Source organism: Eumetopias jubatus, unplaced genomic scaffold, assembly GCF_037043125.1.
Source record: "Eumetopias jubatus isolate StellerSeaLion01/CBP00866 unplaced genomic scaffold, mEumJub1_p1.0 scaffold_8, whole genome shotgun sequence".
NCBI classification, from domain to species: domain Eukaryota; kingdom Metazoa; phylum Chordata; class Mammalia; order Carnivora; family Otariidae; genus Eumetopias; species Eumetopias jubatus.
The window spans coordinates 121,157,782-121,184,850 of NW_028274814.1; the positions used below are offsets into that span (position 1 = coordinate 121,157,782).

General features: G+C 36.1%; 1 protein-coding gene across 2 annotated transcripts; it reads left to right on the forward strand.

The window, feature by feature from the left end:
* Window positions 1-1,956: 1,956 nt before the first annotated feature.
* ACTR6 (actin related protein 6) lies at window positions 1,957-27,069 on the forward strand. Of its 2 annotated transcripts, none has more exons than XM_028121684.2 (11): window positions 1,957-2,070; window positions 4,064-4,181; window positions 4,593-4,674; window positions 8,503-8,592; window positions 9,872-10,007; window positions 10,097-10,153; window positions 17,763-17,861; window positions 17,952-18,030; window positions 22,793-22,964; window positions 24,399-24,537; window positions 26,363-27,069. In XM_028121684.2, exons 1-11 carry the CDS (start codon window positions 2,003-2,005, stop codon window positions 26,490-26,492), a joined length of 1,170 nt encoding a protein of 389 aa, XP_027977485.1. In that variant the 5' UTR covers window positions 1,957-2,002; the 3' UTR covers window positions 26,493-27,069. The 2 variants fall into 2 exon arrangements, with proteins under 2 accessions (XP_027977485.1, XP_027977484.1); XM_028121683.2 differs by having other exon boundaries at window positions 4,593-4,661; window positions 8,469-8,592.

Sequence of the window (27,069 nt, forward strand, 5' to 3'; positions counted from 1 at the left end):
GAGGTATTTAGCTTGGGGTTTGGAACACACCATTAATATAGATAAGTAATTAGTTGGAACAAACTGTTTTGGAGAAAAAATTCAGTTTTGGATTTGTTGCTATTAAAGTTATCTTAGGATTCCTGCGTAGAAACATTCAGGTTACAGTTTGGGGTAGAAATTCTGCTTTAGTATTTGTCATTACTTAATGGCAGCTGAAACCAAGAACAAAAATGATCTTGATCAAGGAGCATGTAAATGTTGAGGAAAGCAAAAAGAGAAGCTTAAAGGAGAAAGGGCTGATAATCAGAAGGAAAGAGCATATTTTAAAAGACGAGAGCTGGACAGAAATGATGGCAGCTCTATTATGTAAGTTTTATAAAACACTCCTTACGTATTCATAGTAAGAGATCTTATCAATTTAAAAATAAATTAGAGAAAATACAATGACTAAAATTGGACATAATTAACTTTGTATATTCAATGACTTTTTAATACAAAAGGATATAGACACCAATAGAATAGAGTGCTTGACTTCAAGGAGTTTGCCATCTGTGCATGTTAAGAGACTGATTATATGTGGGCACCTGGCTAGCTCAGTCGGTAGAACATGCAACTCTCGATCTAGGGGTTGTGAGTTCCAGCCTCACCTTGGGTGTAAGGATTACTTAAATAAAATCTTTTTTTTTTAAGATTTATTTATTTATTTATTTGAAAGAGAGAGAGAGAGAGTGCACATGAGAGGGGGGAGGGTCAGAGGGAGAAGCAGACTCCCCGCTGAGCAGGGAGCCCTATGCGGGACTCGATCCCGGGACTCCAGGATCATGACCTGAGCCGAAGGCAGTCGCTTAACCAACTGAGCCACCCAGGCACCCTAAATAAAATCTTTTAAAAAAGAGAATGATTATATGACAAAAAGATGACAATGATGATGATGATTACTACTACCAGGGACTTGACTTTTGTCATTTGCTCTTCACAAAACAATTCTGCAAGGGAGTATTATTAATATTACTCTATTTTACAGATGAGGAAACTAAGGCATAGAGAGATTAACTAGCCTGGCCACAGCATCTAGGAAGAGCCAGCATTTGGCCCAGGAGTTTGAATGCAGAGACTGCACTATTAGTTACTATCTCTTTGATTTCAATACTAGTCCATAAATTTAAAGATTAAGTTATTTAATATATGTATAAACGTCTTAGAAAGTTTACTCGCAGGTATTAAGCACTTTGTAAGTGTTAACCATTATCATCTTCATCTCTCAAGTTTACACAGCCAATTTGTGGTGGAGTCTGGATTCTAATACAAAATTCATTTTCTTATCCATTATTATATATAGGAGTTACCCCGGTGCATTACAAAAACACATAGCAGCACCTAATTTTAAGAGTGAGAACAAAGTGGTGGGAGATAGCAAGAAACCTTTTTAGATAGGAATGATGGAGCAGTGTTATGAAGAACAAGTAGGCAGAGGAAGAATATGAATGAGTAGAAAAGCAAGGCAGTTGACGGAACAGCATGTTTGTAATTTAAGGGTGGCTGGACCCTACAGTCGAATGGGCATTGGCGGGAATGAGGCTGAAGAGACTTCATGTCCAATTCCATGCTGTTTATGGTTTTGCACTTTATTCCTTGGGAAATGTCACTGAACAGTACTACTCGAAAACACACACACACACAGGCACAAAGCTGTAGGTTCACCACGGAGATTAGAAGAAACTTGTAGGAGCGACTCAGTATGCGAAGTAGAGGACAAATACGCAATGCAATGGGCGAAAAAGCACTGAGCTGTTTCCACTCTTGTTGGATCTCTCCCCGACGTAAACCGGTTAGACTGAGAACTGCACAACCCCTAACCCACAGACAGAGAGGGCCGTCTCTGGCTTCCGGCGTCCTCAGTTGCTAAGGGAGACCGGAAGCACCCTTACGCTCCGCCCGGCAAACCATAGAGTACCGGAAAAAGCAGGAGCGGAAGTGTCAGGAGGAGAAGGCGGCGGCCGGCCGTTTGGTTCACGTTAAAATGACGACCCTAGTGCTGGATAACGGAGCCTACAATGCCAAAATCGGTTACAGCCATGAAAATGTGTCGTAAGTGTTCTCTCGGTCCTTAGGACAAGACAGACGCCTAGTGGTTTCACAGACTATCCTTCATCTCAGGATCACAGTAAACTGCAGATGTCTCTACTTGGCCCTAACCTGCGCCAGAGGGATGCTCTGGTTGGAGCCGGCGGACTGGGATGCTTTGAACTGTTACTTTGGTGTTAATTTAAGCTACGCGGCCCCGGAAGTGGGACATACGTTTCCTTTCGTAACAGGAAATAGCTCAGGAAAATAGGCTTCTAGAGAAGCGGTTCCTGTTGGAGGGGTGCGTACAGAGTTGATGAACCCACAGGAATCGTGGACATTTATGTGTATTTACGTATTCTTGAAGGCGCAGTTGTGTCTTTCATCAGGTCCTCAATGGGTTCTGTGACCCCAAAAAAGTTTAAAAACAGTTCTTACTGATTGGAGACGTTGAAGGCTTCGTGTCTAAGCCCTTCGTAGTAATCATTGGCCGACCCGGTTGATAGAGTTGATTTAACAGAACTACTACAATGGCATTCATTAAATATATATGTTATATATGTATATAGAGAGAAGAAAAGATGCTTTTCTTCTGTAATGTTTACAGAGGATTCCTCCTTTCCTTTTTTTCTTTTTTAAAGAGGACAATCAAACCGCGTAGGAATGTAAATTGTTAGTCTTCTGGAAAATGTTTTGGCAAGGTGTATCGTTGTTATCCTTTGACACAGTAATTCTGTTATCAGTCACCTAAGGAATAAGTTAGAAGTGTTTGATAAGAGTAAATACAGGATGCTCTATATTATAGGCATTGTGTATGGTAAAAAACAAAAATGGAATGCAACCTGAATAATCAAGAATAGAAATTTGACTAAAATTATAACCATAAGATTGATTACAGTGCAGTTTTTAAAAATCACGTCCTCCTGTCGCCGGATGGCTCAGTGCGTTGAGCATCAGACTCTTGATTTCGGTTCAGGTTATGATGTCAGAGTCTGGGATTGAGCCCCGTTGGGCTCTGCACCCAGAGGGGAGTTGGCTTGAGAGTCTCTCTTCCCTCTGCCCCAACCCCTCCTCGCCCCTGCACTCTCTCACTCTCTCTCTCTAAAATAAATCTTTAAAGAAAAAAATCATGTCCTCAAAGAATATTTAAACATATAGAGAAAATGACAGCAAAGTAAATGAAAGAAGCAGATACAAAACATTTTTACATTATCCCAGTATCCTTTCCCTCTCTCTCTCTCTCATCTCTCTCTCCCCCTCCCTCCCTCCTGCCCTCTTCCCTCCCTCCTCCCTCTCCTCCCCCTTCCCTCCACACACGTGTACACATGTATCGTTGATGATGACTCTAGTTTGTCTTTCTAACCAGATTGTAAGCCTATGGTGGGCAGCAACCATATTTAAAACTACTTACTTCTGTACCCTGTAGTATCTTGCTAATTGAAACTCTTTGGCATCCTAGAGACTTAGTTTTAATGGCAAGAATTTTGAATCTGTAAATCTTTTCCCAGAGTGGTATTAAGATTTCCACATTAGAGGGTCGCCTGAGTGGCTCAGTCAGTTAAGCATCTGCCTTCAGCTCAGGTCATGATCCTGGGGTCCTGGGATCAAGCCCCACAGGGCTCCCTGCTGGGCGCAGAGTCCGCTTCTCCCTCTCCCTCTGTGTGCTTGCGCTCTCTCTCTTAAATAAATAATAAATCTTTAAAAAAAAATTTTCCACATTAAAGCCAGAAAGACCAGGAACTTTACCTAAGCCCTGACTGTCATCTGTGTGATGGCAGGATCAATACCCACCTGGAAGGATTTCTTAAGGATTACTTGAGAAAGATAAAGGGTCCAGTGTAGAGTCTAGTGCATATTAGAACTTAAAAACAAACAAACAAACATTTTTTAATTATTTGAAGACAAAATGGGAAACACTGGTTGTGGATATTTTTTGTCACGGAGGGGGGTGGTTAAGTAATTGTATTTTTTGGAAGTGAGTATTTAGGGAATAATTATATTATTTCTTTGTTTATAGGGTAATTCCTAACTGTCAGTTCAGGTCAAAAACAGCACGTCTTAAAACTTTTACTGCTAACCAGATAGATGAAATAAAGGACCCTTCTGGACTCTTTTACATCCTTCCTTTTCAGAAGGTAATTCAGTTATATGTCATTTCTAGCAATGTAGACCTAAATGTAAAGACAGTTTTTAAATGTATAATTAAGATTTTGTATGTATGGAAATATTTTTAGATCTCTGAGAAAAAGTTATTTAAATTTTAAATAAGATCTTATTAAAACCAAAAATTGAAATTAAATTGTCTTCTTAGCAATAAATGACCATAACTTAGTTACTGATTGTGGGTACTGAATTTTACTTGTTTATGTTAAAGCTAAATGAGATGAACACATTAAAAAAAAAAGTAAGTATGGAGTGGCATCTTCTTAAAAAATGTTTGTGTAGTGAACGTAACCATAAAAAGAAATTAGTGGTTTAGACTCTATTAATATGATTTTTAAAAACTATTCAAATATTTGTGATAATTTATACAAGAATTTTTTTAGGGCTACTTGGTGAATTGGGATGTTCAAAGACAAGTTTGGGATTACCTTTTTGGAAAAGAAATGTATCAGGTAACAAATTGGAGTATGTATTCAAATTTCTATTTCCATGTCTTATTCAAATGAAAAATTACAGCAATAAGAATTAGTAACTCATGTTAATGCAAGAACCAACAGGATAGGGTATAAAGCTAGTTTACGCCTTAATATGACTTAAATAAATCTGTTGCACATGTTCACTGTGTATTTATATCCATCATATTTTTAACTTTTAAAAATTATATATACTGCCAAAATATATATATATATGAAGAGTAGTACATGCTTGAGATTACTTGTGCTAAAATCTGGTAGGGAAGAGTGCATGGTATGAAAGTGAATAGACTCAGAATTTCTACTGAATAGTCTTGTGCTGAAAGTTGGCTCACACTGGCTCAGGAGAACCAATTACATGCATCTCTTCCCAACTCTGTGTTCAGAGTTTGGTGACTTCAGGATAGCTGGAAATCAGCCACTGTGACAGTATTTATAACACAGGAAGTGGTAAGCCCTGCAAATCAGAGCTTTTCCCCTGCCCTCCCCACCCCCGGCCCTGGAGATCTGGTTGTTGAACATTTACCAGCACACACTGTAAGATGAGATTGCAGGTGTATGGACACTGTTTCATAGGCAATGTCAAGTCATGGAAGGGAAGACTTCTGTGGTGAGAGATACGTTTGGGGAGGATGATCAGATTTCTGATTTAGAAAAATACTTGCTGATAACTATGCTAGCAGTACAAAAGACAATGAGAAGAGAAGGGAGGCAGAAAGGGCGTTGAGAAGGCAGTGGCATTATTTCAGGTGAGATATAAGGCAGTATCAGGAGAGAGGAAAGGCCAAGGGCAGATTCTAGAGAGTAAGTCTGGGACTGGAGTTGAAGGTAATTGAGGTGTCTAGCTTTAACTTTTGAATATGTTTCCAGTATACATTTACGTCACTAATATACTGTCCTTAGTTTTGATTTTTTAAATACTAAATAAGTATAAATGAATAGAAGTGGAATTTGAGGTTAAGAGAGTTTGTGTGAAACAAGATTATTCACGTCTACTATTATTAGACCAATTCACTATCTCATTTTTATTTTCACAATAAAATATTTTTGTCCACATAGCTGAATTGTGAATATTATGTGAGAATTTTGTGCTTTTTTTGGGGGGGGGTTTTCTTTTTTTTAATTTTAAGTTCAATTAATTAACAATATAGTGTATTATTAGTTTTAGAGTTCAGTGATTCATCGGTTGCATACAACCACCCGTGCTCATTCCATCACGTGCCCTCCTTCATGCCCACCACCCAGTCACCCCATCCCCCCCCACCTCCCCTCCAGCAAGCCCGTTTCTTTCCTATGCTTAAGAAGTCTCTTATGGTTTGTCTCCCTCTCTAGTTTCATCTTGTTTTATTCCTCCCAGGTTTTTGTTTTTTTTTTTTAACTAACCAGAATCATGCTGTATGTATTGTTCATGTGCTTTTTGGAGATGTTCTCAGCCTAGCACACTCCTTTTATCCATTCTGTATTCCACAGAAATAGATGTTTGGGTTGCTTCATTCTGCTGTTATAATTATTCCCACTTTTGTGCACAAACTTGGGTACAGGGGCTGAAATTTGAGGGGAACGGTGTCAATTTGAGCCCTTGGCAATCTGAGGTGAAGGCGTGTTGACTTGGCATTTAGCAGGTGGCAGGCCGTGCACGCTGACTCGGGCAGGAGGGCGGCTGGACCATGAATTTGGGACCCACAGGCCGATGGCATCGTGTGTGACAGGGACATGGCTGGTTTTGCTTTTAATTTTTGTTTTTCTGGGAAACTTGATCACTCCCTCTATTCTAAATGAAAGCCTTGCTGGATAGAGTATTCTTGGCTGTAGATTTTTTCCTTTTAGCAGTTGGAATCTATCTTGCCACTTTCTTCTGACCTGCAGAGTTTCTGCTGAAAAACCCACTGATAGCCGTATGGGGTTTCTTTGTATGTACCTGCTTTCCTTTCTCTTGCTGCTTTTAAAATTCTCTCTTTCTCACTACTTTTGGCCGTCTTATTTACTTTGTGTCTTGGTGCAGACCTCTTTGGGTTGGTTTTGTTGGGGGCTCTCTGTGCCTCCTGGATCTGGATTTCTCTTTCCTTCCCCAGATTCAGGAAGTTTTCAGCTATTATTTCTTCAGACAAATCTTCTGCCCCCTTTCCTCGCTCTTCTCCTTCTGGGATCCCTATCATGCGACTGTTAGGCCTGACAGCGTTGCTCAGTTCCCTGGGTCTATTTTCTTTCTGTGTATTTTTCCCCCCTCTCATCTGCTTGGCTTGATTGCTTTCCATGACTCTGTCCTCCAGGTGGCTGGTCCTTTATTCTACTTCCTCTTGCTTGCTATTTATTCCAGATGGTCTATTTTTATTTCCATTTAGTAAATCCAATAGCTCTAACTGGTTCTTTTTTACATCTCCTAGCTCTTGGTGGAGGGTCTCAAGGAAGTCCTGAAGTCCTTCCTCAATTCCAGCGAGAATCTTTATGAGCATTACTTTAAATTCGCTATCAGACATATTACTTATCTCCGTTTCGCTTAGGTCTCCTGCTCTGATTTTGCCCTGTTCTTTGATTTGGGACACATTCCTCTGTCTCCTCATTCTGTCTCTTGAGTTGTCTGTTTTTCTGTGTTAGGAAAGTCAGCTACGTCTCCTGCACTTGAAAGTAGTGGCTCTATGAAGAAGAGGTCCTGCAGTGCAATGTCTGTTCCCCAGAACCTGGTGCTTCAGGGGGTGTCTCCTATGTGTGTTGCTCCAGGGGGTGTCCTACCGTTGTGGCTGGGATGTGTTTGCCTTCAGTCCTGTTGTCTGCGATGGCTCCCTGCCTGTTGTGGGCAGAGTCTGGTGCCCGTGGTGTTAGTGGGCTGCTCTGGGGCTGCCTTGGGCTTGAGTCGAGTCAGACCAGATGTTTGCCAGAGATGCAGTAGCACCAAACTGCAGGCACTGTCCCTGTGTCGTCCCCGGAGAAGCTTTTGTTGGTGGGTGGGGCTTGCAGTCAGACCAGCTGCCTGCCCTCAGCCCACTGCTGGGGTTACAGTCAGATGGGTGTGTGGTTATCTTCCCCAATCCCTGGGGCAGGACTCACTCTGGAGTGGTGCTGACCTTGTCTGGGCCGCTCACACACTGCCAGGCTTGTGGCACCGCTTTGACGGGATCTTGCCAAGAGCGATCAGAGGGGTTGGATCTGCTTCGCTGTGGCCTCTTGTCTATGCCGGGCTGCGGAGAGTCTGTTCTGCCAGTTTTCGGGCTGCTTTTTGGGTTATTTATGCCACGTGGGTGCTCTCTAGGCGGCCACGCGGAAAGAGGTCAGCACAGGGATGTCCTGCTCCGCCATCTTCCCAGCAGCCTCTGAATTTTGTGCTTTTAATGTCTGTAGTGTAACTTTAGGTATAGTGAATGAATATTCAGTTTTTAATGCTTCTTAAGGGTGTGGGAGAGAATTATGTAAACATTAAATATGCTAAAGCTTCTGGCCTTTTAACTTTGAAAACAAAACATCTAATGCTTGAAGTTATATTATTCATTACGTTTGCATACTGATCTTCAAACAATTTGATAGTACCGTTTTATTAATGCTACCATTAAGAGAGTTAAAATTAAATAATAAAGTGATGAATTCTGTAATCAAACTTCTCGGTTCAAATCCTAGCTATGAACCTTGGTAACCTGTCAACTCTTTTGTACCTCAGTTTGCCAATTAAATGGGGTTAGTAACAAGACTTGTCTTCTAGGATTATTGTGAGGATTTAATGTTAGTTTATATATGTAAAACAAGTGTTTTATAACTACAAAATTATAAAACTTGGGGGATTTTTTTCTCTCATAGGTTGATTTTTTAGATACCAATATTATTATTACAGAACCATACTTTAACTTCACTTCAATTCAAGAATCAATGAATGAAATCCTGTTTGAAGAGTATCAGTTCCAAGCAGTCTTAAGAGTAAATGGTGAGTTAAAGTTTTGATTGCGGTTTATTAATGGAAATATGGATACGAATAGGGTAAAGAGAAACACTTAAAATTCAAGAATATTGGGTGACATTCTTTTATATTTGAAGAAAATAAAACATGGAATTTAAAAATTAGATGGACTTTTAGAGATTATCTACTCAGACTTTTCTTTATCTTAATACTAGTACAGTATTTTCTCCCTAATGCAGTTACTAGCCACATGTTTTTTTTTAAGTGATCTCTATGTGGGGCTCAAACTTACAACCCTGAGATCAAGAGCATGCTGTACCTACTGAACCAGCTAGGTGCCCCCTTAGCCACATATTTTTAATTTCTAAAAGATTATTGTTTCTGAGGTAGTTACCTTTTCTGCCACTGATGTGTTTGCTATCATTATTAGTATTACTGATTGAAATAATGTTAATAGCTCAGCCTGCCACTATGTGGAAAAACAATCTGAAAATATCATCCAGAAGTAAGTTTATGAAAGACTAGAATTACATTACATGACTGTACAATGAAAGTATTCAAATATTTAGCTTGAGTAATTTAAGTCCATATGAGTGATATTATACTATAATGGTTAAGAGCACAGTCTCTAGAACAGTGTTCTTCAAGGGTGATTTTGCTCCTCGGGGACATGGGCAATGTCTGGAGACATTTTTTGTTGTCACAACTGGGAGGGTGCCATTGGCATCTAGTGGGTAGAAGACACAGATGCTGCAAAACATCTTTAAATGAACAGGAAAACCTCCAGCAACAAGGAATTACCTGGCCCAAAATGTCAGTAGTTTTGAGGTTGAGAAGCGTTGCTCCAGAATCACCCTGCCCAGGTTTGAATCTTGGCTCCGTTGTTTTCTAATTGTATGACATTGGGTATATTATTTAACTTCTCTGTGCTTCAGTTTCTTCATCCATAAAATGGAATTGTTGTGAAGATTAAAACACAAATACTCATGGAGTTTTTAGAATAGTGCCCAGCATGTAATAAATGCTCATAATTAAGTTATAGTGTTAAAATAATTAAGTCATGAATATTTACCTTTAAAAATTGATCACAAAATTTTTAAAATCACATTTACCACAAAAATGTGATGTTTTAGTTTAAATGCTTCAGAGAGTTTGTGACAATTATGAATATTATTTTAAATTAGCATATAGAAATAAAGGAAAGTTTTTGTCTTTGTGCTTGCCTTAATTTGTTGCCTTTCTTTATTGCTTTAAATTAAGTACACTTTTATTTAATGCAGGTTTTTTTTTATCTTTTTCTAAATAGCTGGTGCTCTCAGTGCACATAGGTATTTTCGAGATAATCCTTCCGAATTATGCTGTATCATTGTAGATAGTGGATATTCCTTTACACATATAGTTCCTTACTGTAGAAGTAAAAAGAAAAAAGAAGCAATTATTCGGTGAGTTGTATTCAATTTTCATGTTTTTCTTAGGTTAAAACTGAATGAAAGGTATGATAAACAACCAAATTTGAATTCTCCCTTTTTAGGATAAATGTGGGAGGAAAACTCCTAACCAATCATCTAAAGGAGATCATCTCTTACAGGTAATACATAGCTTTGATTTGGGGTGGGCGGGGCAGGGTTTGGGTTGACTGCTGGTGATGAACTTTTTAAAAGTAATTACAATTATTCTTTAACCATTAGTTGTAACTTCAGGCAACAATTCTATATTATTGCTTTAAAAACTATATCACATATATAAATGCAAATAAAGTTCAAATTGAAAAGCTTTCTAGTTGGGCGCCTGGCTGGCTCAGTCAGTGGAGTGTGCAGCTCTTGATTTGTGGGTTGTGAGTCCAAGCCACAGTAGGTGTAGAGCCCATTAAAAAAAGAAAAAAACGAAAAACGAAAGCTTTCTAGTGTATAAAATTGCTAGTGTCCACCAAAATTTAGATATTTCCGAATTCCAAGGAGTTTAATATGTTTAATATTTTAAAATTATAGAAGTTATAAATATTATACATTATAAAACAAATTAAAAATGCATTTAAGGAAATAAGGGTTTCAAAGGAAAATAAATCTCTACCTCCCCTTTCTGTCTCTCATGTCAACTCCATTCCACACAAAGTATGGTCTTTACACTGTATTTATCTTTTATATTTTTAGTCTCTATGAGCCTTAATAATATTGATACTTCAGTTTGTGAATTAACCAATATTAGTTGACTATCCATCATTAAAAGATGAGGAATTAGTGTACTTAGTCACATCCCAACTCTTCTCCCTTTCCTAAATTTTGTTTATGCTATTATTTTAATTTTGTTTAAAAACTTGTGAGATTTTTTTGTTTTATAAGTAGAATTCTTAAATCTCAATTTTTCACTACATTAACTTTGGCTGGTATGACCCCCTCAGTATCTCTTAGCTCGCCTCTGTGTCATATGAGAAAATAAGTGAATCTGCATTTCCTTCTGCCTTTCCTTCCACGTTTTCCTTCTTTCTTCTGTCAGATGTACCATAATTTTTTAAACAGCTTTATTGAGATATAATACATATCCACACAGTTCACGCATTTAAAGTGTACATTTTCAACGGGGTCTAGTGTATTAGAACATTTTCATTACCCCCAAGAGAGACCCACTCCCCGTATCCTTCCTACCCAGCTTTAGCACATTTTAAAAAACTTTTTATTTTGAAATAATTACAGACTCAGGAAGTTGTGGAATAGTACATAGAGCCTTGTGTAACCTGAGTAACATGTTATATAACTAATACACTATCAAAATGATAAAATAGACACTAGTACAGTTGTTTCCAGTTTTCACCATTTTTTACATGCATTTGTGTGTATTTCTTTGCAGCTTTATCCCATGTATAGATTCATGTAAACACCACCACAGTTAAGATGTAGAACTATTCCGTCACTCCAAAGGAACTCCTTTGTGCTACCCCTTTATATTTGCTTCCCCACCACGTCCCTCTCCCCTGGCAATCTCTAATTTGTTTTCCACTTCTATAGTTTTGTTATTTTTAGAAACAGAATCCTATCATATGTAAGCTTTAGACAGTGACTTTTTTCATTAAACATAATGCTATACCATTTTTTCTTAATTATTGAGATAACATTTGCATATGAGTTTTTACTGTAGTTAAGTCTTGCCTTGCTTATACATTAATTCTAAAAATGGAAGGCTCATAAATAGCATATACAGTGTTAAGGTTATATGAATGTTATTCATTGTAGAACCAAACAGATTTGGGCTCGGTTTTAAAAGGTTTAGATATTTAGTTCCTGTATCCCCATCAGATTAGAAGCAGCAAATTTGAAAGGCAGAGAAAGTTGAGACAGATGAGGATGTTAACCAAAACCCAGGCAGTCTGAGTCTAGAGCCTGTGCACTAAATCATTCATTCCTCCATGCTGACTGAAAAAATTCATATATATTAAAAAGGGTAGGCTGTTGAAGTTGAACTTGAAAAGAACAACCTGGCAAGAATATTTAGAAATAGTTTTGGGAGGGGCGCCTGGGTGGCAAGATCGGTTAAGTGTGTCTGACTCTTGATTTTGGCTTAGGTCATGATCTCAGGGTCTTGAGATCAAACCCTGTGTAGAGCCCTGTGGCGGGCTCTGCGCTGAGCAAGGAGACTGCTTAAGATTCTCTGTCTCCCTCTCCCTTTGCCCTCTCCCCCCGCCCCCACCGCTCACACACTCACACTCTCTCTCTCTAAAAGAATAAAAATAAAAAGTTAAAAAAAATAGTTATGGAAAAGGATAATAGTGAAAGGAGACTTTCTCTAGTGGATGATAAAGCATTTTAAAATTGTAATAAAGTGATACTTAGATGAAAATTAAATGATAGATCAGACAGATTGAATAGTTAATTCTGAATCAAACATTGTAAAAAATATATATATAAATATTGATTATTCAGGAAAGGGTACAGGGAAAGTTGGTTATTTGGAGAAAAATTTTCCTTTGCCTCATACACTAGAGTCCAAATGGGTTTAAGACTTAAATATAAAAATAAAACCACAACAAGGAAATATTTAACTGAGTTGTTAAGAATAAAAATAGTAGAAGCAATAATAAAGGATATAATTTTCCTACATCTTTTTTTTTTTTAAGATTTTATTTATTTAGGGGTGCCTGGGTGGCTCAGTTTAAGCATCTGCCTTTGGCTCAGGTCGTGATCCTGGGACCCTAGGATAGAGGGAGCCAGCTTCTCCCTCTCCCTCTGCCTCTCCCCCTGCTCATTCTCTCTCTCTTTCTCTCAAATAAAAAAGAAAAAAAAAACTTAAAAAAAAATTTTATTTATTATTTGAGAGAGAGAGAGAGAGAGTGGGAGTGGTGGGGAGGGACAGAAGGAGGAGGAGAGGCAGAGAATCGAGCAGACTCGATGCTGAGCACAGAGCCCAATGCAAGGCTCGATCTCATGACCCTGAGATCATGACCCACGCAGAAACCAAGAGTCACACGCTCAACCGACTGAGGCACCCCGGTGCGCCCCACATACACTTTTAGCCCGGTGATGGAGCACTGGGTGTTATACGCAAACAATGAATCATGGAACACTGCATCAAAAACTAATGATGTCCAATGACTGAACCACTCAGGTCATGGTCCCAGGGTCCTGGGATCGAGCCCCGCATTGGGCTCCCTGCTCTGCGGGAAGCCTGCTTCTCCCTCTGCCACTCCCTCTGCTTGTGTTCCCTCTTTCACTGTGTCTCTCTCTGTCAAATAATAAAAATCTTAAAAAAAAAAACAAACTAATGATGTACCGTATCATGACTAACATGACATAATAAAATTTAAAAAAAGAAAAAAAACCTTTTTATTGAGGTAAAACATACAGAAAAATTTACAAACCTTGAATGTACAACTCAGTGAATTTTTAAAAACTGAATATACCCAAGTAACCAGAACACAGCTCAGGCAGAATATTACCAGCACTCTAATCCCTCTTTGTCCTCTTCTAGTCTGGAAAACCACTGATTTCAAGCATTTGTAAACAAAAGTAATATAAACCTGAGAAATAAACTTGAAACAAATATGACACCAGGTTGTTAATCTTTAATACATTAAGGGCTCTTACTAATCCTCAAGAAAAGCACTACCTTGGTATACAGTGGCTACTAGATGATTCTCAGAAAACAAATGGCCAGTGGCACAGATAGATAATCATTAGAATTACATAGAGTCAGAGGATATAAATGGATAATTCTCAGACATAAAAAATGTCAAACATCTGTACTAATTACAAATTCAGTTAAAATATTGAGCATTTATTTAGGAGGTTGGGATATATGAGTTAACAAATAAGAACTTCCCTTTTTTCATGGCACTTCCTAGTAGAAAAATGCAAATTAAAATACCACAACTTTTACAGTCCAAATTAATAGAATTTTTTTCAAAAGATGATGTTGCAAAAAAAGATAATGTTGCAGATTGTGATGCTGGCTGCTGATTAGAGCATAACTTGAAATAACTTTTCTGGTAAACAGTTTGACAATACACTAAGATACTAACAGTATTTCAGATTCTGTGTCCTAGAGTATGAATAAATGAGATAATCTGAGATACAGATAAAAATACCTGTATTGCATCAATTTTGAGTTTTCTCACATCTCTAGTTGGGATGGATCTTCCAATTGTTGGTACCTTAGAATTGTCATAGTTAAATCATCAACTTTTCTTCTCTTTGGTGCAACAGTGAATCTTGCAGTAGAATATGGTGTATATGAAGATAACAAAAAGCAAAAGGAAGTAATAATAATGTTTTTTAATTACTGAGTATAAGGACTATGCTAAACACTTTACATGTGTAATTAGAATCGCTTACTTCTTACAGATGTGGTAAGTCGGTGATATTATTATTACCCTTTTAGAGTTGAAGAGATTGAGTCCCAAAGAGGTAAAGTAACTTGGTTGCTAAGTTGTGATTCAGCCAAAGTCTCTGGGGCACCTGGCTGGCTCAGTCGGTAGAACATGTGACTCTTGATCTCAAGCTCATGAGTTCAAGCCCCATGTTGGGCATAGAGCCCACCTAAAAACAACAACAACAACAAAACCAAAGTCCACGTTTATAAACACACAAGTATCTTTCCTCCCTGATCTAAACTTCCAACACTAGGAACATTAATAAATACATTTTAATAGATCCTCTAATAAATATTATGGGGCAGTAAATAACCATATCTTTAAAGAACGGTAGCATAAGAAAATGTGAGATGATATTGAGTCTAAAACAATAAGTATATGTAGTATATATGTGTAGAAATAAATATTCAAAGGGAATAACTTCACATTTTTGTTATATCTTTTTTTGTATGTTTTTTATTGAAGTATAGCTGATACAATGTTAGATTAGTTTCAGGTGTACAACATAGTAATTTGACAACTCTATACTTTATGCTGTGCCTACTATAAATGTAACTACCATCTGTCACCAAAAAATGCTATTACAGTACATTGACTATATTCTCTATGCTCTACCTTTCATCCCTGTGACTTACTCATTCTGTAACTGGAAGCCCATACCTCCCACTCCCCTTCACATATTTTGCCCATCCCCCTACCCTCTCTCCTCTGGCAATCGCCAGTTCTCTGTATGTATGGGTCTGTTTTTGCTTTGTTTTGTTCTTTAGATTCCATATATAAGTGAAATCCTATGGTATTTGTCTTTCTCTGACTTACTTCATTTTGTATAAAGCCTTCTAGGTTCATCCATGTTGTCACGAATGGCAAGATCTCATTCTTTTTTATGGCTGCTTAATATTCCTGTGTGTGTGTGTGTGTGTGTGTGTGTGTGTGTGTGTACATACCACGTTTTCTTTATTCATTTACCATCATTGGACACTTGAGTTGCTTCCATATTTTGGGTATTTTAAATAATGCTGCAATAAACAGGGGTGCATATATTTTTTCAAATTATTGTTTTTGTTTTCTTTGGGTAAATACCCAGTAGTGGAATTACTGGATCATATGGTAGTTCTATTTTTAATTTTTTGAGGAACCTCCATACTGTTTTCCACGGTGGTTACACCAGTTTGTATTGCCACCAACAACACATGAGTTTCTCTTTTTCTGTGTTGTTACCAACACTTATAATTTCTTCTTTTTTTGCTACCAGCCATTCTGACAGGTGTGAGGTGATATCTCATTGTTTTGATTTGCATTTCTCTGATGATAGTGATGTTGAGCATCTTTTCAGGTTTGTGCTGGCCATCTGTATGTTGTCTTTGGTAAAATGTCTATTCAGGTCCTCTGCCCATTTTAATCAGATTATTTGTTCTTTTGGTACTGGGTTCTAAAATTTATGTATTTTGGAGATTAACCCCCTATCAGATAAATCATTTCAGATAAATCATTTGTAAATATCTTCTCCCATTCAGTAGGTTGTCTTTTCATTTTGTTTGGTTTCCTTCACTGTGTGAAAGACTTATTTCAGTTTACTCCCGATAGTTTATTTTCGCTTTCATTTCCTTTGTGTGAGGAGACATATTTAGAAAAATGTTGCTAAAGCCGATGTCCAAAAGATTACTGTCTATGTTTTCTTTAAGGAGTTTTATGGTTTCAGATCTCACATTTAGGTCTTTAATCCATTTTGAGTTCGTTTTTGTATATGGAGTGAGTTTTCCCAGCACTGTATATTGAAGAGACTAGCTTTTCCCTGTTATATATTCTTGCCTCCTTTACTGTAGATTAATATAAGCATGGGTTTATTTCTGGGCTCTATGCTGTTCCATTGATCTACATGTCTATTTTTCTGCCAGTACCATACTGTTTTGATTACTACAGCTTTGTAGTATATCTTGAAATCTGGGATTATGATACCTCTAGCTTTGTTATTTTTTTTAAATTTTATTTTATTATGTTATGTTAATCACCATACATTACATCATTAGTTTTTGATGTAGTGTTCCATGATTCATTGTTTGCGTATAACACCCAGTGCTCCATTCAGTATGTTTCCTCTTTAATACCCATCACCAGGCTAACCCATCCCCCCAACCCCTCCCAGAACTCTCACTTTGTTTCTCAGAGTCCATAGTCTCTCATGGTTTGTCTCCCCCTCCGATTTCCCCCCCTTCATTTTTCCCTTCCTACTATCTTCTTTATTTTTTTAATATATAATGTATTACTTGTTTCAGAGGTACAGATCTGTGATTCAACAGTCTTGCACAGTTCACAGCACTCACCATAGCATATACCCTCCCCAATGTCTATCACCCAGCCACCCCATCCCTCCCACCCCCCCACCACTCCAGCAACCCTCAGTTTGTTTCCTGAGATTAAGAATTCCTCATATCAGTGAGATCATATGATACATGTCTTTCTCTAATTGACTTATTTCGCTCAGCATAACACCCTCCAGTTCCATCCACATCATTGCAAATGGCAAGATTTCATTTCTTTTGATGGCTGCATAATATTCCATTGTATATATGTACTACATCTTCTTTATCCATTCATCTGTCGATGGACATCTTGGCTCTTTCCATAGTTTGGCTATTGTGGACATTGTTCAGCTTTGTTCTTTTTCAAGATTGCTTTGGCTATTCAGAGTTGTTTGTTGTTCCATATGAATTTTAGGATTATTTGTCCAACTTCTCTGAAAAATACTATTGCATTTTGATAGGGATTACATTGAATCTGTAGATTGCTTTGGGTAGTATGGACATTTTAATAACATTAATTGTTCTAAGCCATGAGCATGGAATATCTTTCCATTTGTTTGTGTTGTCTACAGTTTTTAAAAGCATCTTTATTTTCCTTATTAACGCTGTGTTTCTTGGGTTCACTCATCAGATATTTATTAAACATCTAGTATGTGTCAGGTACTGCGTGTTAACTCACTACTATGATCAGAAAAGAAAGTGCAGAGAGTTAAGTCATTTTAGCAAGATTCTATTCAGAATGGTTGGAGGAGGAAAAAGTTTGCTCTCTAATAAATGTTACCTTATTTAAAGCCTTTGTTTTCAGTTTCTTTCTGCGAACTGGATTAATATTTGCCCTCAGAGGGATAATGCGGAGATTAAATATAGTGGAGGTGTGATCATTCTATAAAGTTGAAAATATTTTACACATTCAAAAATTTAATATTTTAAAAAAATCAGTTACCCAAAGATTTAATTCCAGAAAAAATATTTTAAGTAATTGTAAATTATACTTATATTTTTCCATTTCAAATTTTACAGTTTTTATTTCTGTTTAGGCAGCTACATGTTATGGATGAAACACATGTGATTAATCAAGTGAAAGAAGATGTGTGCTATGTGTCTCAGGATTTTTATAGAGATATGGATATTGCAAAGTATGTATAATAGTAATCTAAGAATTAGAAAGTTGATTCTTAGGTAATGCTATACATAATTATTTCACAAGTCTCTATTTTATTTTCCAGGTTGAAAGGAGAAGAAAATACAGTAATGATAGACTATGTTTTGCCTGACTTTAGTACAATTAAAAAGGGCTTTTGTAAGGTAATTTTAAAAATCCTCAATGACATTGCTTGAAGTGACCACCCCAGTCAGATCTGAAAAACATCTAGCTGGATTTAGTAGAGTCTAACAGTTGTTGATAACCGCTTTTCTGCTGACCATTTCTCCAGACACAAGTGTATAAATAATTAATCAATATCTCATTAAAGTTATTTAGAGAAAAAACCATCAGCTGAATGATAGCACATGGGAAAAATCTGGAGATAGTATCATTATTTATATTATGATTAATCCTTTTCTGTTTTCTTAAGAATTAGTTTAAATCCAGTTAGAAGTTGGTTATTTGCCAGTTGTGAAAGTTATTGACATAGCTGATATGGCTGAATTTTACTTGTTTGGTCTGATATGATCGAATTATAGTTGAAAAGGGCAAAATCTGGTGCACTTTCAAAGTGTTGAGAAGCAGTTTTTCTTGGATGTCAAAATAATTTCTCCTTATCTTTGATCAGCTCAGGTAAACTCTCAGTTCTGTTTGGGTAAATGTGAAGTTTGCCCTTTAGCTGACTTGATGGAGGACTGTTGGGAAGTTAAAAATCTTTGGTCAGAAATGTAAGCATGTTTCCACAAGGAAATGTTTATGATATCATTCATTGCAGTATATTTTAAAAGAGTGAAAAATTGAGAAGAGCCCAAATATCCACTAATGGAGGAAAATAAATAAATTTTTATATATTCATATTATAAAATAAATGGTAGTGAAAATGAAGTGGAGCTACATGATAATCATGTATATATCTCAAAAACATGTTTCTGTCTAAAATATCTAAGACATAATGATGTCTTTAAGCAAGTTTTAGGAAGATATGTATATTTTCAGGCTGTATGGAATAATTTATGTTGCTTAGAAATAAAGTATGAAGTAAAGGTATAAAACTGTATTGTGAGTGATAACACCAAATTCAAAGGGGGAGTATTAATTGATAAAGCTGTATCAAACTAGTTGATGAATACATGGGTTTTATACCTCTTTAATTTTATACTTCTTTTAATTATTCTTCCTTATATGCCTAAAATTAAAAAAAATTTTTTTGGACATATTATTGAGGTGAAATACAAATCAGAATTCTGAGGAGGCCTCATAAAATTGAAATCACTCTGTAATATTCTTAGAGACAAATACTTGTGGAAGGACCTAGGTTGGGTTTCAAAAGTGGGTGTTGGGACAGATTATGAGGTCAGGTTGCCTGTTCATGAGCTGGAAGCCCAAGTCCTCTGTAAGATATCGAAAGTATATTTTTTTTCTTTACAGGACAATGAAAACTGCAAATAATAGATAATACCATCTTCATATATTATTGCTCATCAAAACACTCCAGTTATATAAAACACCTATGGATAATTTGCAGCATTTTGTAGCGATAGTGGTGGTAATCTGTATTTCACAGGGATGGGCCCTGAGTAAAGTCTCAGTGATTGCCAGTTTCTCCAAACTTGACTGATCATTGTTACATTGCATTTTTATTTCAAAAATAATAGTTTAATCTTTACTTTGTCAATTAATGTTAAAATTTATAATTTTTTCACCGTGTCCTTGACCTTGAACAATGTGGCAGTGAGGGGTGCCAACCGACATCCCTCCCCCCATGCAGTTGAAAATCTGCATATACCTTGACACCCCCCACCCCCACAAAAAACTTAACTACTAATAGCCTACTGGTGACCAGAAGCCTTACTGATAACATAAAGTTGATTAACACATATTTTGTATGTTATATGCATTATATACTATATTCTTGCAATAAAGTAAGCTAGAGAAAAAATGTTATTAAAAAAGTCATAAGAAAAAGAAAATACTTTTACAGTACCGTATTGTAAAAAAATTTGTGTATAAGTGGACCCATGTAGTTCAAACGCATGTTCAAGAGCTACCTATACATGTTAAATCATGTGTATATTGAAAAAAAACCCAAAAAATACAAACAAAAAAAATCACGTATATATCTTAATAATTTTAAGATTTAGAAACAATTTTATTTAGTATATGTTAGGATTAATCCTAAAATGTGTAATTTTCAGAAGAGTAAAAAAAGTTATTTTGAATTTAGTACTTCATTAACTTTATTTTTGCCTGATATGCAACAACTCTGATGAAAGTTGATATATGTTTATAAAATTAGAAAAACTACATAAAATGAAAAAAATTATTATTTGAGTGCCCTTAGCCTTAGGATATTGTTAAAACTTGGATTTTGATAGTTTATTCAAGAATATTTTTAAATAATTGGGAAAATGTACAATCTTCATTTTCTAGTACTTATGATAGTAACAAAAGCAATAATAAGCTCTGTAATATTGTTACTGATTACAACTGATACAAATTGCAATTTTATCTCTTATCAGAAAGGGGATGCCTAGTGAAATGTAATGTACTTGATGGACTTAAATTGAGAAAATCTGGCTCATGATTAATGATTATAGGAACAGTTTCTGCAGAGCCATTGTAATTTAAACTGATCATTTCTTTTATAGTATTGGACCAAATTTATGAGGCTGTGTAGTAATCATGGCCTACATTGACTAACAGCAACTCCCAGTAGCCCTTATATATTCCTTCTTTTGTCTGTGTCTAAAAAATCTTTTTTGGAGTTGTACTCTTAAAACAGAAACTACTTGTAGTTCCACATTATATATTGATGATTAATGGATTTAGAGCCAATATTCAACAAGGATATCTAGTTCTGGCTCTTTCCCCTAGTTTAGATATTTGAGCCTGGGACAATCACATGATCCTCTTCTGTAAAATCTGGGTAATGGACTACATAATCACTAATGTTTGTCAACTGAATTTCTCCCAAGTGTGCATCTATTTCAACTTACTTTGAGTGTTGACAAAGTGAGTTATATCCTTCAAACTCAAGCCAGTATCACTTTTAAGGGAATTTATAAATTTTATAGGAGATATTTTCCTTTCTGCTCAAGAAGGAAGAATACTCTGAGAGGATACTTTCCTCTTTGCTACTGTAACAGTTTATTGGGTTAAAAGTTTTCCTTTCTCTTCCTAAAGTATTATGAGAATTGTGTAATTTTTGGATATTCTTATTTAAGAATAATGTTTCGAACTTGGAATTTCCAAATTCCAAATAATAGAATTCAGAATTATAGCCAAGTTAAGAGAGGAAATGTAGTGGAAGGAATATATTGTATGTGCTTTTGATTATTAGATGAATGATCTCAAGCAAGTCATGTAACCTTGCCAAACCCAATTACATCATTAATAAAAGGAAAATATGCCTACCTCACGGGGTTATGTGAGAGTTCAATGGGATAATGTATATAAAATGCCTAATACAATGAATGGCACATTGTTGACTTACATGCTGTTATTCAAGAATTTATTGAGTACTCATGTGCTAGGTAGTAGACATGTGATGGCGAACAATATAAACTATGAAGGATAATATAGAGTGATAGTGGAAAATAATGGAGGGACCGTTTATTTGGAAGTCAGCAAAAGCCTCTGAGGAAGCAGAAATCTGGACAGAGAATAGATGACTGATTATATTAAGGGGTCTGTAATATTCTTTAAATACATTACTTGTTAGTAATTATTAATATTTTTATATATTTTAAGTATTTTTTACTTGTATAAAAGATTGGGTTATGTGCTGTTTCAGGAGGAAAATTGCATATATAATTGCAAGTGAATGTCTATAATTGAATCCAGAAGAGCTGATGATTCTTAGTAAAATTGGAAGGACCATTATTTTAATGATGTAGAGTGTTGTAGAAGATTATTGTTTCTGGTCCCTTCAGGAACACAGCTCAGCAGAAAATAAATAACAAGAAAATTGCATTGATGAAGTCCATGGATTTCAGATTGATTTCTGAAGATTGAATAAATGAATTTAAACGGCGCCTGGGTGGCTCAGTTGGTTAAGCTACTGCCTTCGGCTCAGGTCATGATCCTGGAGTCCTGGGATCGAGTCCCGCATCGGGCTCCCTGCTCAGCAGGGAGCCTGCTTCTCCCTCTGACCCTCTTCCCTCTCGTGCTCTCTCTCATTCTCTCTCTCAAATAAATAAATAAAATCTTAAAAATAAATAAATAAATAAATAAATGAATTTAAATATTTAGGTTTTTTGTACAAGGGAAAAGGGAAATCTTTTGGGGGGGCAGGAAAGCAAGGTTTATTAATAGCAAAGTGATAGTACAAAGCTCCCAAGGAGGGAGGAGACCTGAAGGGGTTGCCTGGGAAAGGGGAAATGATAGAATACAGCCACAAGATCCAGTAAACATCTAGAACAGGAAAGTGGGGGTGCCTGGCTAGCTCAGTCTGTAGAGTATGCAACTTTTGAACTTGGGGTCATGAGTTCAAGCCTCATGTTGGGCGTAGAGCTTACTTAAAAATACATACATACATACATACATAGAGTGAAAGTAGGTAGTAGTGATAGAAATGTAAGACATACTACATGTTTTTTAGAGTATGTTCTTTGTTCTCTAGGAACTGAAGTTGGTCTGTTATTATAGGCAGGTTAAGAAGTTCCCTCTCCTCTGTTCTCCTTTCTTTCTGTTTTAAAATGTAAGGAATAAGGCCAGATCATCGTTTGGGGAACATCTGCATTAGAATGAGCAATTATTTATTCGTGTGGTTTAGGCAACAGAGAAGGCCACATTTTTCTAACTTTTGAGAATCCTGAAACTTCCAAGAACATGGTTAATATGTTAGTAATAACATGTTACTAAATGTTATTAGTTGTATGGACTAGATAATGTAGCTTAAACTTTATCTTATTTTTCTTTAAGCCAAGGGAAGAGATGGTGTTAAGTGGAAAATATAAATCTGGGGAACAAATTCTTCGTCTGGCCAATGAGAGATTTGCTGTTCCAGAAATACTCTTTAATCCTTCTGATATAGGCATTCAAGAAATGGGTATTCCAGAAGCTATTGTCTATTCAATTCAGAACTTACCTGAAGGTACATAAAGTATTGAATGGGAATGATATTTCTAAAAAAAACCTCATAAGCTCTGTGAACTATAGAGAAATCACCTGAGTTTTCTAAGTAATTTCAGGCACGTGGCGAGCCTGTTTTATTTGCAGAGATTTCAGGTCCCATAGTGCACTTGAATAATTCTTTATTGGTCCTAGATTAGAAATTTGGCACAGGGAAAGTTATGGTTTGCTTAAACTTGAAGAAATTAATCTCTTCATGACTGTTAAAGTCCTGTATCTGTTTTAGAAAAGTTTTAATTTAACTCAAATTACACGGAATAGAAATTTATGATTTAACAAAGTGATGGTTTTTAGCTATTGATGGGACTGGTTTGTCCTTTCAGTTTTATTTGGACTAATATACAGGAAGTTAATTTTAATGAAGCTGAACCATGGTGCTTCTCAGTGATGTGTGGGTTCTCCTGAAGCAGGATTCACCTAAATCATTTTCTAGAGTTCTAGAGAGAACTTTTATATCTTGAAAGTGTCTTCCTAGTTCATAAGGAACAGTGCAGGCATTGGAGAAAATCTAGCTCCTGCAATTTTTTAATGTCCTATTAAAAAAAAAAATCACATAATGCCATCACCTTAATGTAGTTATTTCACAACTGTTTTTCTATTAATGTCTCATTAATTTCGTGTTTTATGTAAAGTTGCAGGTAGTGCTGTACAGCATTTTATACTGCACTGCTTTAATACCATGAGACTCAGTGTCAGTATAAGTGAACTGTGTGCTGCTTTTGTGAACAGAAGCCTTAGGTGTGGTGGTCATTACTTGTTAATTCCTCATAGATTTCCCTGTGGTGGCTTTTAATACCAGCTAACCATATGGCACCTAATAAGGTTTGCTGTCTTGTAACTTTGAGTATAGAACATAAGATCCTTTATTATTATGGATCATGAGTATTTTTCACTGTCAAATGTAATGTTGCACAATAAATAGGTCTGTCTCAGTGAGATCACATGGAAGTTTGGGCTTCCAAGTTAAAATGCCTTGAAGGCCCTCCTTTTTAACCTTACCTTAGCTCACAGTCTCAGCCTACAGAAAGACCTCCTCCATTTTAGGGAAGAACAAGTATAATTACCAAACTTCTGCTAGAATGTTACTCATTTATGTATCAGCTTACATGTGTATATAAGGAGTCAGTAGTTCAACCTCTTCACCTTAGCCTTTCTTTTAAAGATCTGTGAGGTCATATTTCACTCTGTTTAATGGGTCAATTTTTGTAAACTTTAACTTCATTATAAAATCTTATAAATTATAAGTAATTTTTATGGTTATTAAAAAGTTATATGGTTTCCCAACCGGTAACTGTAACTGTTTGCTCTTGCCTAAGCCTTCATATCTATCTTTCTGGAAAGATAAGTAAACAGGTCTTCTGATGCCTTTTCTTCTTTTTTTTTTTCCCTCTTCAAGAAATGCAGCCACATTTTTTTAAGAACATTGTTTTGACAGGAGGAAATTCCCTTTTCCCCGGATTTAGAGATCGGGTTTACTCAGAAGTTCGATGTCTCACTCCAACAGATTACGATGTTTCAGTTGTGCTGCCTGAAAAGTAAGTGTTGGCTGATACAGAAATAAAACATGCAAGTCATTTTGTAGATAAAATGGTCAATAGGTAGACTTGAGTTTAAAGCCTGGTTCTAGCAGGTTTATTTCACCTTTGGAATCCTCATTTTCCCTTTCTCAAAAAATAAAATAATGAACCTGACGTTTCAGTGGGCTATGGCAGCTTCAAGCTAAGATGCTGAGTGTAGTTCCTGAGGAAGGAGCTTAGTGGGGCCACATCCTGTTCAACGTTTTTAACTTGTAAATAAAGAAACAAGGGCTCATGACTTGGCAGAGGCCTTATAATAAGTTATAGGCCTTAAAATAAGTTAATAGCAGTGACCAGGCTAAAATCTAGTTCTCTTTATCTTGAGTTGGGAACAAATACATGTCTCTTACCAAAAATATGTCTAAATAACACCCCCTAACCGCTGTCCCAGTCTTAAGTTGCCAGGCAGAGTTGCAAATAAGACTCCATATACCTGACTTTTTTTTTTTTTTTTTGAGAGAGAGTGAGTGAGCGAGGAGAGGTTGTGGGGAGGGGCAGAGGGAGAGAGAGAATCTTAAGCAGGCTCCATGCCCAGCACAAAGCCTGACACAGGGCTCAATCCCTTGACCCTGAGATCATGACCTGAGCCAAAATCAAGAGTCACTTAACCGACTGAGCCACCCAGGTGCTCCCCATATACCTGACTCTTAATTTTAGAGTTTTGTTTTAAAGTAAAGTAGAATTTTTCTAAATCATTAGCTGTAAATAGAAGGCCCTCATCTGCTCACTTAATTTATAGCTATCAGATTAAAGAATAAACAATTGTTGGATATTGGAATAATATTTGTCAGCATTAATGTTCGTATACTTTGTAGAAAATGAAGCATACTGGATTTTTATCCTGTGTATTTATTTTATTATTATTTTTCCACCATGTTTCATTATTCCCCACGAATATTTTTTTTTTTTTTGCCTTTTTTCCCCCTACACACTTTTTATCCTGCATTTGAAATGCAAGTCATGCATACATTACAGCCCAAGGGATCCACAGAAATAATTTTTATTCTTTTATTCATCAAATCTTTATTGTACATCTGTTTTATATATGTATGTATGTTATATATATGTAGGTAAATATATATTTAAAGGTTAGGAAATACAATGAATAAAAACATTTATTAACTTTTCATTATTTTTCAGATTTTAAACTGATTTGGAGGAGAGGAACAGTAGAAATAGAATTGAGTCATAACACAAGTATAACCTTGGTTGAAGATAAAACCAAACTAAATGTTTTATGTGTTCTAGTTTTACTTACCATGTCCTACCATGTAAATGTTTCATTTATTAGAGGTAACAGTGTGGCAGCAAAAGCACAGACTAAAAAAAGTTCTGGGTTAAAACGTAGTCCCGCACTTAACCTCTCTGAACTTCATTTTCCAAATCTGTAAAATGAGAGAATAGTTGTAGTTGTTTCATGGGTTCTTGTGCAAAATAGATGACATATCTTTGCCACATACAAAATTTAGGTCCAGTTATGACAGTGTTTTTCCTTTTATGCATTTTTGACCTATTGTATTCTTGTTTTTTATTAGAAGTAGAGGGTCTATAAATTCAGGGCACAGGGGAAAAAAAGAACACTTAGTTGTACTGGTGACCAAGGTTCTTTTCTTTCTTAGTTTACCTTATTCCTGTGAAGCTTATGCTTATTTTCACACTTTCAGTGATTTTCTGTTAAATCAAGTTGGGTAGAGACTGCCACATTTTAGTTACTAATGAATGTTTTCTGTCATTTCAGTTCTGTAAAATCATCTGGGTTCACTTATTTTAACTTTATTTTTAGCCCTATTACTTACGCCTGGGAAGGTGGAAAATTGATATCAGAGAATGACGATTTTGAAGATATGGTAGTAACAAGAGAAGATTATGAAGAAAATGGACATAGCGTCTGTGAAGAGAAATTTGATATTTAAGAAACATTCTGAATTAAAGTTTTGACTGGTTGTGATTGAAAGGTTTAATTTCAATTATCTTTTAAAAGTAGGTTAAGGACCTGTGTTACCTTTCATCCTAAGATAAGCTCTTAAACTTATGTAAATACTTTGATCCTTGGCTAATTTTCAAAGGTTTCTTAGCTACATTATTACAGTAAACTGTATCTCAGCTCATATTTTCATTTAGGAGTTAGACTACCATAACAGTGCTCACGTTGTTCCTGAGAGTAGGTTAGCTTTCATTAGAAGATGAAAGAGTGAGTGCATTTTAAATTTAAGTCCTTATAGCTGAGAACATGAACGTACCTGTCTCACTGGTCAGTTTTCCTTGGAAGGCTGTTTTGTGTGACTTTGAGTAGGGAGGGATTAGCTAAAGTGTTCTCTGGCTGATATGATTTCTCTTTTATAACTTTTATCTAAAAATTGTCATTTTTATTTATACATACTAAAGTTGGGAAGACTAATCTTATTTGTGTTTTACATTTATTTTTTATTTAGAATAAGTTGGAAAGGGTGGAAACCAAAGCCAGTTTATTAAAGTGCTTTTTGATCAGTA

What these genes read in the sequence shown, in the direction of transcription:
- ACTR6 (XM_028121683.2), top strand. Translation starts at nt 2,003, where the DNA reads ATGACGACCCTAGTGCTGGATAACGGAGCCTACAATGCCAAAATCGGT. An exon ending in AAGGAGATCATCTCTTACAG is followed by an intron (nt 10,154 to 17,762) that starts GTAATACATAGC and finishes ATTTCTGTTTAG; the next exon opens with GCAGCTACATGTTATGGATG. An exon ending in TCAGTTGTGCTGCCTGAAAA is followed by an intron (nt 24,538 to 26,362) that starts GTAAGTGTTGGC and finishes CTTTATTTTTAG; the next exon opens with CCCTATTACTTACGCCTGGG.